Genomic DNA, 14,302 nt, shown 5'->3' with positions numbered 1-14,302 from the left:
TGCTACTTGAAAGCCTATATTTAATTTCCTGCATGTGCTTATGAACATCTGTTAACGTGTGACATGGTTATCTTCTCCAAGCTGCACCTCATAGTTACAGTTGCCTGTTGCCATTTATTAAATGTAATGATTAGATTGGTTTTGTCCATTAAAGGTGAGCTTAGAATAAAACGTCACACACCACCGTGCTTAAATAATAGTATAAGTTGGTGTCTCTCTGTCTACTGATTGTCTCTTGACTTTTAAATGCTGTAAAGTTACTTTGGCAACAACAAAAACAAGCAGTAACAAGATTGTGTCCCTATGTCAAAGTATGCAATGAGTATCTGTGATCAATGCATTATTGATAACCAAAAGTCTTTGTCCGGGACTGTCATTACGATGGATGAAAAAAACAAGGAGTCTGTTGCCATTTGCCACTGAGAGACTAAAAAGGAGAACATATTTGTTTTATCTCAGTAAATTAGAAACCCTGGTCTAGTTGTCATACAGACAAAGTAAAGTTTAACATTTACCATCTATGAATCAAAACTTTTAACTGTACGTTTACAATAGGGCTGCATTTGTTGTTATAGTCGTTACTGATTCATCTGTTGGTAATTTCCTAAATGTTGAATTGATGAGTTAATTGGTCATTGAAATGTCAAAAATGAACGACAAACAGTGATTGATGTATCACCTGAACACTGGCTTCTTGAAGAAATACAAAGAAACTATTTGATAAAGTACAGTCACAGAAATTGACCAGTATTTGCATTCTATTTAAGAGGTAACTGCACTACCAAAATCAGTGACAGTAATGCTTTAATTTACATATAACTTCCTCCTCTTTCTTTTGGCTACTCTCTAAAGCTACCCATACATCTAAAGACTTCGAAGATTTTGAAAAGAGTCTTGTAAAACTATCATCTGACGCCAGCTCACATCTAAAGGCTAGTTGTTAGTTTTAATTGACTTAAGAGACTGAAATATTATAAAGACTACAGATATTCCATCTAAATTACTTGAAAAGACTCAGAAAACACTTGTAGAAAACTGCAAGATTCTTCCAGCAATTTTTATTTATTATTTATTTTTTATTTCCTTATTAAATTCAATGTTATTTATTTATTTTCCTTCCACCATGCAATATTTTTACAGAGTATTTGCAGAGCCTCTGCTTTTTCAGTAATTCACTTTTCCTCCTGGAGAGCTGACATCAAAAAGCTGGACTGTTCTGCCCAAAGCTTCAACGTCTGCTCCTCTTTCTGGATGGTCCGTTCTGATCGGAACATCCTTCCGCGCATCTGCCGCCAATGTCAATCTGGTGATTGTTTGTCAACCAGTCTTAATTTTCTCATTTTGTTTGAGCTCATTTATTGGTTGTTGATTGTGTTACATCACCGTAATAATATGCGATAATATCAAACATGGCTGGTATTGACCAGAAAAAGACAGGCATGACTGCACAAAGATGGAGATTACCACCTTACGCTGAATGACTGAGATCATGGGAGCGCTCTGCGACTCCAGTAAGCCTCTAGTAAGACTTGAGATTTCCTTCAGATTTTCAGTTTTAAACCCGAGACTGCAAAGATCATAAGATGTAAGCCCTAACCCTATTCAACCTTAACCCTATTATATGTATCCTCTACTCTCTCACCAACTAACTTCATGTCCTCTTATACTACATCCATAGATCTTCTCTTTGGCTTTCCTCTAGGCCTCCTCTCGGGCAGTTCAAATCTCAACATCCTTCCTTCAACTTAGAACAAGTTAATCAAAAATGTTTTAACCAAATATTATTTGTAAAAAATATAAAAAAGATATTTGCCAAGATTTCAGAAACAGGATATTACCAAGTTAATTTCCATATCGGTCTGTCTGAACATCCGGAGCTTCATGCTTACATGTCTGTTTGTGGAGAGAATCAAAGATAAGCCTCTGTTTTCACCTGGTTGAAAAATCATTTGTGAATGTATATTTGTGATCCTGAGATGTATTGCTTTATATAACTACACAAGCAATATTTTTTGTTAACCTCTGCTGTCTTCTCTCTTTCAGCTGTTTGGGGAACGTATACCAATATGAGGTACAGTGATTCGTTTCTCTGTTTGCTCATTGCACGTTTGCCAAATTACTTAATTTGAATACAGTTGGGGATTTGAAGGATATTTTTTTCACAGATTCCTGTGTTGAATTCAACAGAGTTTTAAAGTTAAAGTGGAACATGCAAAACAAAATTTGGAATTAGGACTGCAAGTAAATATTCACCCGTAATAAATTAATCTTCACTTCATAGTCGTATAATTTTATTACTAGATCCTAGTCCCATATTGTCATATGGGCTGATATGCCCGTAAGACAGCATGCTACTGCTTTTATACATTCTAAGAGCAGAATACAATGACTAATGAGATATTTTAACTATGGCTTTTACCACCAGCAAGATATTTAAAGCAGGTTTCCAAGTTATTTTCCCATTAATTCTTGTGAAACACAACAAAAAAAAGTGGTTGCACCTGATTCTACATCTTGGTTTCACACAGCTGGGGGGCATATTTGCAAGTTGCTCTGCTTTGACTGTCACAGTCTGAGCCCTAATAACCATGCCATCCGGTTTTATGAGCTGGAAACAAAAACAGTCAGAGATGGGAGAGGGGACATCCTTACCACTGGTTTTCTGACGCCTATGATCAACAGTGTTACTGTATGTTAACATAACAGTATGCACACAGAAATCACAAGAGAATTCACAGCCAAAGAGATGTAGCTTCTTAGAAATCTGCCACAAGTATGTTGTCTGAATTAGCAATGGAAGCAAACATCTCTTGAGCAGCCCAGTCTATTAGAAGTCAGTGGCAAATGGCTTTCTAAAGATTTTTTTACTCTGCCACTACACAGGTCAAAATAATTGGCTTGAGAGTGACAAGATTTAGATTTCCAATGCTCTATATCAGCTTGTATCTTAGCATGATTGCTTTGATACAGATAGATATCAGGGAAAATAACATCATGTCACCAATTTATATAACTTGTGTCCCCAGTATAATCACTTGCAACCTTGCAACCTTTTTAAATGTGAACTCAGTAATTATAAAAGCCCCAAACCGTCTCCTTTTACTTTTTACGTAATTTTTTTCAAATTTGTTTTTCATGGTAAATCTAGATGATCTTTGAAATGATGAATTTAACCATTAAATTTACACAGAAAAACTGATCTGATCGTACACAGTGAAATAATGTATCTCAGTATTTGACAGAGATATCCATTATGCAGTGATCAATCTGTTTGTATTTTATGAATGATATAAAGTATGATATGAATATGATAATATCACCTAGCCCTGCCACAACAGATAATTGGTGAAGCTTGGAAATTATTCCAAATGTTAGCTTGAAGATACATTACATAGCTGGTGTTTTTGTGTTGCTGGCAAAGTGGACACTGAAGCAGCAGTCCAAAAGGAGTTCTCTGGAGTAGCTGTACTATAATTTGGCGTTAATTTGTGGCCATTGATCAATGCCTGGGAGCACAACCTCCCCTTTGACTGTTTCCATTGATTTGGATCATGACAAGGAACACACAGTACGTCACCAAGCTCTCGGAGTCGTGTCCAATCATTCAGTTTGATTCACTGCCGGGCTCCATTAGTGCACTACTGAGGTTCTGCAGTGGCTGATTCATGAATGAGTCCTGTCTTATGCATCACTGTGTCCTCACCACTACCATTGGTAGGAATCTTTTAACTCACCCAACCTATTCTTCAGCAAAGATGAATCCATTTTTGTTGATTGGCAAATACAGTTCATCTTGCACACATTTCCTGAGATGAATCTCTATCATGCGATCCAAGGTAGCATAGTGGCATGGAGGATTCAAAGAGCTTGGTTGTAGTCAGTCATGACCTAGGGTAAGCGCTGTGAGACAAATATGAGAAAGACGGAGAGGAGTCAGTTTAAATAGCTTTTGTAAAGTAGGCAGATATTATTTTGGTATTGCTCTTCCCTGGAAAAGAAGTGCTCAAGTCACAAGGAGAAGTGGAGCAAAAATATAGAAAAAATAGAAAGTAGTATAACATAATTCAAATATATATAATATTTAAAAAAAACATCAACAATGTAAGATGAGAACTGATCAATTGCATTATCTAGTAACTACATAAATTTTACTTGCTCATAGAAGGGCCTTTAAGTGCTTTGTAATCACCCAGATTACCCACTATATACCTCACAGTCTGCTTCAGTGGCTACCCATCAAAGCACAAAACCCCTAACCAGGATTCAGAGAACTCATTAAGACTTTGCATTTGCTTTATTGAACTCTGTGACCCTCCATTGGTCCGAGGAGTTGAGAGTCTAATGAGTACACCTTGAGTATCACCTTGCTCCTTGATGTTGTTTTAGTTTTGTGCTGTGCTGTCAATCAGTCCCCAAGGGTTAGAATTCAAATACCCCCCTATGATAATTGCTGGACAGAACATCTCTGGCTATTGCTCAGTGGTTCATTCAGTGAGGATCTGATTAGAATATGGTAGTTAAAAATCAGTGTCAGAGTACTCTCATTAATGCCTTGAAGGAATGTTAATTACAGCTGAACAAACACTTTAAACCAGGGTTCCCCAAACTTTTCCCTGCAAGGGCCAAATCACTTTTCCATTCTTTGACGGGGGGCCGGGCCAGTTTGTAACAAAAAGTGTGACGATCGCAGAGGTGTCTACATGTAAGCTTTTATTGTTTTCCAGGAAACACATATAACCAAAAATTAACCCTTTGGGGGATTTTGACTGGAATGAAAATAAATCAGAAAATAAATAATAACGTTTATGAAATAAATAATAACCAAAGAACCCTTTTCAAGTTTTTCACAGAAAAAAAGACCAAGGAGCATTAACTTTCTTGTAGGCACAACTGTTTGTAGCTCTTTATTCCCAAATTCATTGTGAAAACCAGAAAGCAAGCAGGCTATGAAACTGAACTGATACTAACCTACCAATACAACGCATTTCACTACCAGTATGGTTATAGATTGGACTTTGTCCCAGTAGATTTCATTATGATTATATTTGTATTATTTTTTGCATTATGATCATAAAATCATAATGCATCGCTGGTATTGTTCAGTGGCCGGGAAAAATGTAAAGGCGGCCCATATCCGGCCCCCGGGCCGTAGTTTGGGGGCCTCTGTTTTAAACCTTTGATTAACAGTTTTACACTAAAATCAGTTTATTTTGGCAAACTTAGACTATAACTGACTAAATTCAAATTGTAAAGATCCATGTGGTATTCCCTTAGAAATGAAAACGTGTTTCATATGTGCCACACCTTGATATGTTGCTCCATTGCTTCACTACACCACACTGATGTAGACACATATCCTTATTTAAATTAGCCAGACTGCTTATTTAATTACATAGAAAATTAACCTTTGGCAAGATTAATTTGTTTAATTTGTTTCCATTGCAATGTAAACATTGTCAGGGGCTTATGTCTGGAAGTGATTAGATGTATATGAAACAATCAGTGCATCAAATCATGTGTAATCTTTTCTTCACGTAACTGTGGCTGCCATTATCTCCCCCCCTTCCCGCCTTCCTTGTCCTTCTCTGCCGTCACAGAACAATACAAGAACATGGAGAAATGAGGATTGAACAGAGAATAGATGAAGTGAGTTATCCTCAGAAAGCTGACTTTTTTTTGCTTCTTTTGTTTCTGTGAAAGAACATTGATATATGTTGTTATCCTTCTTCTAATTCCGTTCCTAATGAATGCACATTTATTAAATGGAAATTGGAGAAGGTATACATTTGTGTCAATGCCCCAAGAAGTCAACTGTCATAAACGTTTATTAAACAACATCCAAGTATTTTGAATTTAATATATGCAATGAAATTTAAAAGTCAGTTACAAAACACAAATGATATCCACCTCTGTATGGCTTATCACAGTTGGCAGGTGTTATTTTCAATTTGTTATCTGGTTGACCTTAGACTTTAAAGAATAGGCACACATCTATTAATGTTAAATGCATTGCTCTGTTACTTTGAAAGGATTATTAGTTTGCACTACCCAATGGTCTGGAAGTAGGCCTATATTTATATGAAGAAAACAAGCATGACTATTTCAGATAATTTTGTGAAATACATGAAATTTCTCAATGATTTTATGCAAGATGTCCCCAGATCGTTTACATAGTTTGATTTTAATTACAGGATTTATGCGAGGAAATACTACTATTTAACTTTGTGTTTTACACTAGCTATATTTTAATGTTGCACAGTAGTATATTTAAAAATAAAAAATCTTCTGTTGACTTTGTGGTTTTTGCCTTGCGTTAAGATTATGCTGCCTATTTTTTATTTCCAATTTCATTATTTGGATTTTCCCACAGGCATGTCTGTTCGTGAGAGACAATGATACATTATGTTTGAGTCATTATCTTCACCTTAACCTTAAAACACCTTTTTCAGTATGCTTTAACTGCTTTTTTTATTTAGGCCCATATCATTACAGTATTATTGATAAATAATCAAAAAAGGCCATTGATTCTCATTTAATAACCCACCTCTAATTCAAACCTTCTCAAGATAGAACCCATATTATTCAAACGAGTCATTTTAGGAAGAGCTTGCAATTTTTTTGCTCCCAAAGACGGATGGATTTTGTTTAATAAAAGCAAAATTCCTCCCACTTGTTCCAGATCATTAATCTCTGAAGAGAAGAGCCACAGCTTTGCTTTATTTCATTGTTGATGAACCAACTCATCTCTGGGAGCAATTAACTTGCAGGCCCCTCTTCATAATTTATTGTTTACTAAACACCGACTTGTGTTCTCATCATATGCATCCTTTCATTTCTCATCACTCAAGGCTGTGGCTCCTCTCAGAGAGAAGATTCGTGATCTGGAGCAGAGGTCTGTGTCTGTGTGTACCTGAATGTGTGTGTCTGTGCCTGTGTGTTTCATGCCATCAGTATGGCAGAAAAACATAGGAGACTATTATGTATAAAGTGTTGCTACCTTTTATCTATCTAAACATATTACCAGTATGTAAATCCAATATGCTTTGTCTCACTGAAAAACTATATTGCGCAGGACTAGATCTGGTTTGTCCTTTGTATGCTTCATAAGTAAGGAGGCAGAGACAATATTCATGATTTTTTTTCTTCCTTAAACTACCATACTGAATTCAATTCAAGTTATAAGTACGTTTTCTCAGTTATCCAGGTCACTGCAACCATTGTCAAATCATATTGTTGCAAGAGGTCTTAAAGGAGGAAGAATTAAGTCCAGTTGCCACGATAACAAATCATGACTAACTTTAAACACTCTTCAATAATCAGACAAAGTTCATTGTGTAATTTTAAGACTTAAGTATGAACACAGATCATTTGAAGTCCACTGTGTTGTGAAGAGGAAATTAGTGTTTTTGTCCTAACTAATTTGCCACATATTAATCTTGCAGTTACTTTCCAAGAATTTCTAACTGCTAGAGGAATTAATGATATTTTAAGAAAATATCATTGCATAGCAGCATACTTGGCAAAGTGATCCAATCCTGGAGAATATTGTATTCATATTCTCTGAAAACATGATACTATATTACCTTGTATTGCAAATATTGCAAAATTTGCAAAATCGAAACTTTGACTGAGTCCATCACAACAGACTAATTCAACGAAGTTATTAGTGTGGAGAGGAAGTGCTTTGGTTTGACTTATGAAAATAAAGATAACTCTGTTCTGTATAATAAGTATTTAAATGCGAGGACAGGAAATATCCTTTGACTCCAAGAAAAACAGTTAATTTATTTGGTAACACAAATAATTTCAAGGAGAGAAACAAGGAACGGCCGGAGGTTTTCAGAGATAAGTAATTTTTCATTTTTAATGGTCATGCCTGTGTCATTATCCAAAATTTAGCACTACAGCTCCTTGTCCATAAAAGTAGGTGCCTTTTATGAAAACAGACAAAGCCTAGTTATTAGGTAAGAACTACTTAATGTGCAGTTCATGGTCAGTGTTCTTTGTTCTGTCTCTTCCTGATGTTCATCACTTAGGAATTTTATCTTTTCTCTCACAGTTTTTCGCAGAAATACCCACCTGTCAAATTTCTGTCAGAGAAGGATCGAAAGAGAATTTTGGTATGCAGATTCACATCATATAGTCAATAAATGTCATTCATGCTTGATAACCTTTACTGTGTTAAAAAATAATCTGTCAAAGTTCATCCTATAAATATCATATTACATCATGTTGTTTATATGAGCAAAATGATAATTGTTTAAGATTAACATTATCAATCAGTATTTTCCAATATGTCCTTAACTGATTTAATGAAACTTAAATGTGTTTTCTAGATTACTGGTGGGGCTGGATTCGTTGGTTCCCACCTGACAGATAAGCTGATGATGGATGGCCATGAGGTGACAGTGGTAGACAACTTCTTCACTGGAAGGAAAAGGAATGTGGAGCACTGGATCGGCCATGAAAACTTTGAGCTTATCAATCACGATGTGGTGGAGCCTCTTTACATTGAGGGTGAGTGTAAACCCTTTAGGATCCAAGTGGGCCAAATCTTTGACAGCCTCCCCCATACCACCACCAACACCAGTTAAAACATGTTGTAAGAAACATGTTATTGCAAGATGCTAAAAGAAATTTGATACCATATGTTTTGGAATTTGACTAAAAAGGTAATTCTTTCAAAGTTGTTTCTTCTACGTCTTTTTAACTTTAATCAAGCTGCTATGAAACAGGTCTTTAGAAAAGCAAATGCCAAAAATGTGTGCCAAAGTAGTTGTTTCAGTTCATAGAGATTTGCTCTCCCCATAGTGGGCTTGCAAGATATAAGATACTACTTTATTGATCCCCATAGGGGAAATTCGTTTGTCACAGCAATGCAAAAATAATAATATCAATAAATATGAATATAAGTATATGTATATGTAGAAGAGACAATTAAAAAGACGAAGACAATGACAAGGATTGGAGCATATAACAGAATGACAACAAGGATGAAAATAAACTGGATGAGAATGGAATGACAACTATAAGGATAAAACTAAGCAGGATGAGAATGGAATGGCATATCTTGCTGTGACAGATGTCTATTCATTGGGTTGATTGCCTTGATATCTGTTATTACCAGATACATCAAGTTACAATAATCCTGGTAACTCTCAAAATGCAGTTTTTGTGTCTGTCCGTCACACCTTGACCTTATTTGGAAAAACAACCATTACAACGTATGTCACATATATTGAATAACAATAATGATCGCAAAACACCATTAGAGAAGCACACAATTAGTCTAAATGACAGTAATGTATAAAATTAGCAGTAAGAGTACCACATGGAAAACTACAGATTTTTTTAAAGAAGCCAATACAATAAAATAGATTTGAATATGGGGTTTATAAAATATGTGATAATTTTACTGTCAATCAGCGTTCCAAAGGGCAGGAACGCTCAAAAACACTGTTGTTCATCAGCTTTGAACAAGCTTTATTTATCACTAGATACATGATGGTGAATAATAATCAAAAACACTGCAAGATGCTGATGACCACGCCATGCAGTGCTTTAAAAGTCGAGGGTAACATTTTTAAATTGATGCCAAAATGGTCTGCAGCCTGTCTAGGCCGACTAAATTTCTGTTGGCTGCATTTATGATGCTGTGATGTCAGTACGTAGCATCTGTACTCAATCTGTCAAAAATTGGATGCCTATTGGGGATGTTAATTTTTTTTGTCTTTTCAGAAGGTTACATATAGCTGTTGTTATGTTCTCATAGCTATCAATTCAGCTTTAAAAGCTTTTCTGGCAAAACGGATATGAGCTGAGTAAACTATTCAATAAATGTATAAAAAGGCAAGGTGGCCACAGCTTATCAGATGCTATCATTGCCAAAATGTGTCCACTGGAGGGCACTCCCCAGACATATGTAAATAAGTCCGGATCACCTTTTTGGAACCCAGAAAAATAGGTATTTTTCAGGTTCATTGATATGTTAGACTTTGTACCACTTAAATTCAGACCAGGAAAATATGGTGGAAAGCACTGTACAACCTCACCAAAGCATGTGAAAAATTATAGATGAGCAGCCTGTCCTCCAGGGTAGGCCACAGCGCCACTGCTTTGGTGTGAAACCAGATCAGTAGGGGTGTGAGCTCAAAAGCCCACTAGTAATGTTTTAAATTTAGAATAGACAGTGCCCTTATACAGCCGTTCAGATCCAAGTGTGGTGCTTGGTGCTTGGCTCACCTCACTTCTTTTGCATTTAGTTCGCGCTTCATCCAACATTGAGGATGTGGCCTTTTGGTAGAATCGTGATTACACAGTAAATTGAGGGGTAAAATGTTGATTTTATTTATTTATTTATTTGTTTATTTTTCCAAGTAATTGCTTTTTACTTTAATGTAGTTGTGACTTTATTTCAGCAGACTTTTTGAGACGTGAGGAGAAAAATAGCAGATTTGACTGGCTTTTCAGTTCTTAAAACCCAGTGACTGACCCCTATTTTTTTTGTCTAGTCGAGCCTGTTCCTTTCATGGCATACCCATTGACTTCTCCCTAAAATAGTCCTACAACAATATGCTATTTACAATGTGTTTTTCCACAATTTCACATTCCTTAGGTGATAGTCTAGATGAAAATACAGTTTTTGGACACCGTGTTTATATTATTAATGAGGATCCGAGCTATAGCATCTTCTCTTGGGTCAGTTCTATATGTATCAAAATCATTGAGAAAAGTCTGAGGGAGCTAAAGATCAAAACTTATTTCTGGGTGAAGGAGAAATGATGAACCTTGAGTCTTTTCTTCCCAGTGGACCAGATCTATCACCTGGCCTCTCCGGCTTCTCCCCCCAACTACATGTATAATCCCATCAAAACACTCAAGACCAACACCATTGGCACTCTAAACATGCTGGGTGAGTAAACATATGATTCTGAGGGTAGGATGTCTTAAACAAACAATATATTCTGTGAAATGTTGTAGTTTTTTAACATTCTTTAACATTTTTGCAAAAATCTCATCCAATAGGAATGGGGAAAATAAACCGCTGATGATTTTAAACAAAGTACTTTTAAATGATCAAATAGAAATGTGAGTCTTTCAGACTATCTGTTGAATGACTCAGCCACAGCTTATGTTAATGTCCCAATATTGACTATTATTTTTTAATTCAGCTCTGCATTGATTCAGGGCTACTTCCTCCCTTTAGCCTTTGGAACGTGTCCTCAGTCTTGTTTTTATGTCGTAGGCCTGGCTAAACGTGTAGGCGCCAGACTTCTCCTGGCTTCAACTTCGGAGGTTTATGGAGGTAAGAAAGATGGTCTCGAACCTCCCATTATCGGGTGATAAACCCTGGCATTTCAGGTCAAGCTTTTCTATATGGTACTCCCCTTACCCACTGGAGCGATTAAAAACGACACTATTTCTGCTTAAAATGTGTTTGAACAGGATGATTACAAATATATAATACAGAGAGCATAGTCCTCCTAATTTTTCTTGTGATTTAACATGAGAAAATGCAGGGCTTGATAATTATAGGGGTGGCGATAATGCTCTTGCCCTGTTAATGAAATAATGCGCAGTGAGAATCTGACTTTGCATACTTTTAAATATATTTGATATTGATAGAATTGGCCGATTTTTCATGTTTTATTCTGCGAAGTGTGAGTTTGATAAACAATTTTACCACATTTTTTGTTTCACCATCATAGCCACAAATTGTTTGGAGTAATTCTGACTGATTGTTTCCCAACACGAGCCCTATTCTGTCAGACTTCCGTTCGGGAGACTTACTGAGCAATGCTTGTTGAACATTTTAAAGGATAGATGATTTAGATACTCTTTGAGAAACAGATCACCCAGAAATGGACAGCCATTTTCTTCTTAATCCAATGGTGACAGAAGATAAAGTTAAGTTTTTGAGTCTGCAAAACAAACTCTTAGAGTTTCTCAGGAAGTATAGTAGCCTTGTAGAAAACAATTTTGACACAATTTAAAACAAAATAAATCAGAAACAGAAAAAACACTTTCCTGTCCATCTGGCAAACAAGAGTTATTGAAGCCCAATCGTTACTTTAAATACATCATTTGAACATTTTTCTTTGAAGGGAATTGTCTACTGTGAGCTGTCTAGCTCAAACTTTTTCCACATTTGTAGGTATCAAGATTTTGGTTTATCTTAGCTTGCCCCCAATTCAGTTCTGGCTCATTTTTATTCCTGAAATAGTTTTGAAGCATTTACAGGACAGCGTGTTAAATTAATAAATTGGCTCTACTTTGCTGTTGAGTGCAATGGCAGAGCAAAAGCAGCACACATCTTCAATCATCATTATTGTGGATCATTCTAATTGTTTTTCATTTTTGGATTACTCTCCAACCATCCAAGTGTGACCTTCCATCAGTCAAGTTACTGTACATATATTACTTGTATTATTTTTCCTGTCCTTTGAACACATAATCTTAATTTCCCTTTACCTTAAATTCAGTTATCAGCTTTAATTGTTTTTTGTTTCAGACCCAGAGGTACACCCTCAAAATGAAGAATACTGGGGCCATGTTAATCCTATTGGTCCTCGAGCCTGTTATGATGAAGGAAAGCGGGTAGCTGAGACCATGTGTTATGCCTACATGAAGCAGGTATCTTAACTGGGACATTCAGACATGCATTTATGTAACAGAGGGGATTATTTGTCTCGATGTTCCACAACACTTGGTCTACTATGAGTGAGGCTATATAATTGTCACTGCTTACAATTAAACAGACTGAATTTTATGTTTCAGCCAGAATTCCTGTTAATGCAACATTGAGATAATTGAGTGTAACATTTTGAAACTCAGTTGCTGGACAATGCTACAAAATTAATCACAGTGAATTCACCTTTATTTTAGAGCAGTATGAGTTGTAAATACTTTATATTGACTATCAAGTAACTAGAAGTGTGACCATGCACTGTGACACTCATAGAGGTTCAAAACAAATGTACCTTACAGCTGATAAAGTATTAAATTACTCATTTGGTTAGATTGTATCCCCAGAACTAAGGAGTGTTCAGTATATTTCTTAGTTATCCTTGACAAATCTACTTCAAAACTTATTTCTTCAAACTCAGTGCATTCATTGGAATTTGGTTCAACAGAATAAGACAGAATTCCTAGCACAACATAAAAGTGCTAGTTTTTAATTCATCATGCTTTCATTTTCTTTTGCTTACAGAATTTTGAAAGTAGCAAACCTTGTTTTGACTATCAAACCAAATCTTGGGTTTATTATATCTTCGAGCACTGCCAAATTGTTTTTTGAACAGCTTGGCATGGCTGCCAGCCAGTGAATTTGCCAAGTCTGATGTGTTGACCCACCCATATGGGTTAGTTTAAAACTCTGTTTTTTTAATAACAAATAGGCTCTGTGGTATTTAATAGGTATATTTACTTTTTTGATCATTCATACCTTGAATGTTCAGCTGAACAATGGACAAATCAAGGTTAAAAGAAAAAAAAAAACAAACATATGGAGGCATACATAAACAAACATACATGTATACACTGCCCAACTGTCTAACGCCTTTGGAAATGTGACTTACAGGCAATCATTATGTCTTACTTTATGCACTGTGGACAGAATCTTTCGGGGCTTTTTGATGCATCTGGGAACAGATTTTCCCGTCCTCAGGCTATGTACGTTCTCCATGCAGTACAGAAATTGTAAGCTATTCTGATTACACAGATGCTGCTCTGTGAAGCATGGCTCTGACCTAAAACATTCCAAGTAAGAGGGTTGCCACGGTTCATGGGTTCATCCTCTGTATCATCTTAATGAAGCTTTTCCAACAGTAGTTCCATCACTAGCCTCTACCATGTGCTTGTTACAAAATAAAGTGTTGGTGGCTGCCGGAATGAAGAAGCAGCAGTGTTCCTCTTTCCTGTCCTAGGGCTGCATGACCAAAACATGAAATCTCTATTTATACCTTTATGCTGGCAACAGCCATGTATTTTTCTCATGAAAGTGATCTTTCAAAGGAGACAGTAAGGACCTGAACTCATTGGTGAACTTATTAGATAAAGGTTGTCAGCATCATTTACCTCAGTAAACAGTTTTGGTCAGCACTATGAAATTCCAGCACTAAAACTGATGGAAATTCTCTCGAACATCTCATCAGAAGAAAATGACATTTTCTAAATAAAAAATAGGATCTTCTATTTGACAAAAACGTACAGTTTTTGTCATTACCAGATACAGTACTTACAGTAACAAGATTGTGGACAGCGTGTCCAAAAAAAAATGTGTTCATTTCTGTATAGAATTAAA

General features: G+C 36.1%; 1 protein-coding gene across 5 annotated transcripts in view; it reads left to right on the top strand.

The window, feature by feature from the left end:
* The window catches only part of uxs1 (UDP-glucuronate decarboxylase 1), a 32,204-nt gene that overhangs the window by 2,813 nt on the left and 15,089 nt on the right, over window positions 1-14,302 (top strand). For all 5 annotated transcript variants that reach the window (XM_086145130.1, XM_086145128.1, XM_086145129.1 and 2 more), the window contains 8 exons: window positions 2,044-2,071; window positions 5,598-5,646; window positions 6,849-6,892; window positions 8,060-8,120; window positions 8,337-8,517; window positions 10,808-10,912; window positions 11,246-11,305; window positions 12,512-12,633. In XM_086145130.1, the coding sequence (XP_086001256.1) occupies window positions 2,044-2,071; window positions 5,598-5,646; window positions 6,849-6,892; window positions 8,060-8,120; window positions 8,337-8,517; window positions 10,808-10,912; window positions 11,246-11,305; window positions 12,512-12,633 (650 nt within the window). The remainder of the gene's footprint in view (window positions 1-2,043; window positions 2,072-5,597; window positions 5,647-6,848; window positions 6,893-8,059; window positions 8,121-8,336; window positions 8,518-10,807; window positions 10,913-11,245; window positions 11,306-12,511; window positions 12,634-14,302) is intronic.

The sequence above is a fragment of the Fistularia commersonii genome, chromosome 4, assembly GCF_037954325.1.
Source record: "Fistularia commersonii isolate RoL2024-O1a breed Wild chromosome 4, RoL_Fcom_v1.0, whole genome shotgun sequence".
Lineage (NCBI taxonomy): Eukaryota > Metazoa > Chordata > Actinopteri > Syngnathiformes > Fistulariidae > Fistularia > Fistularia commersonii.
This window is presented reverse-complemented; position numbering and strand designations above follow the sequence as displayed.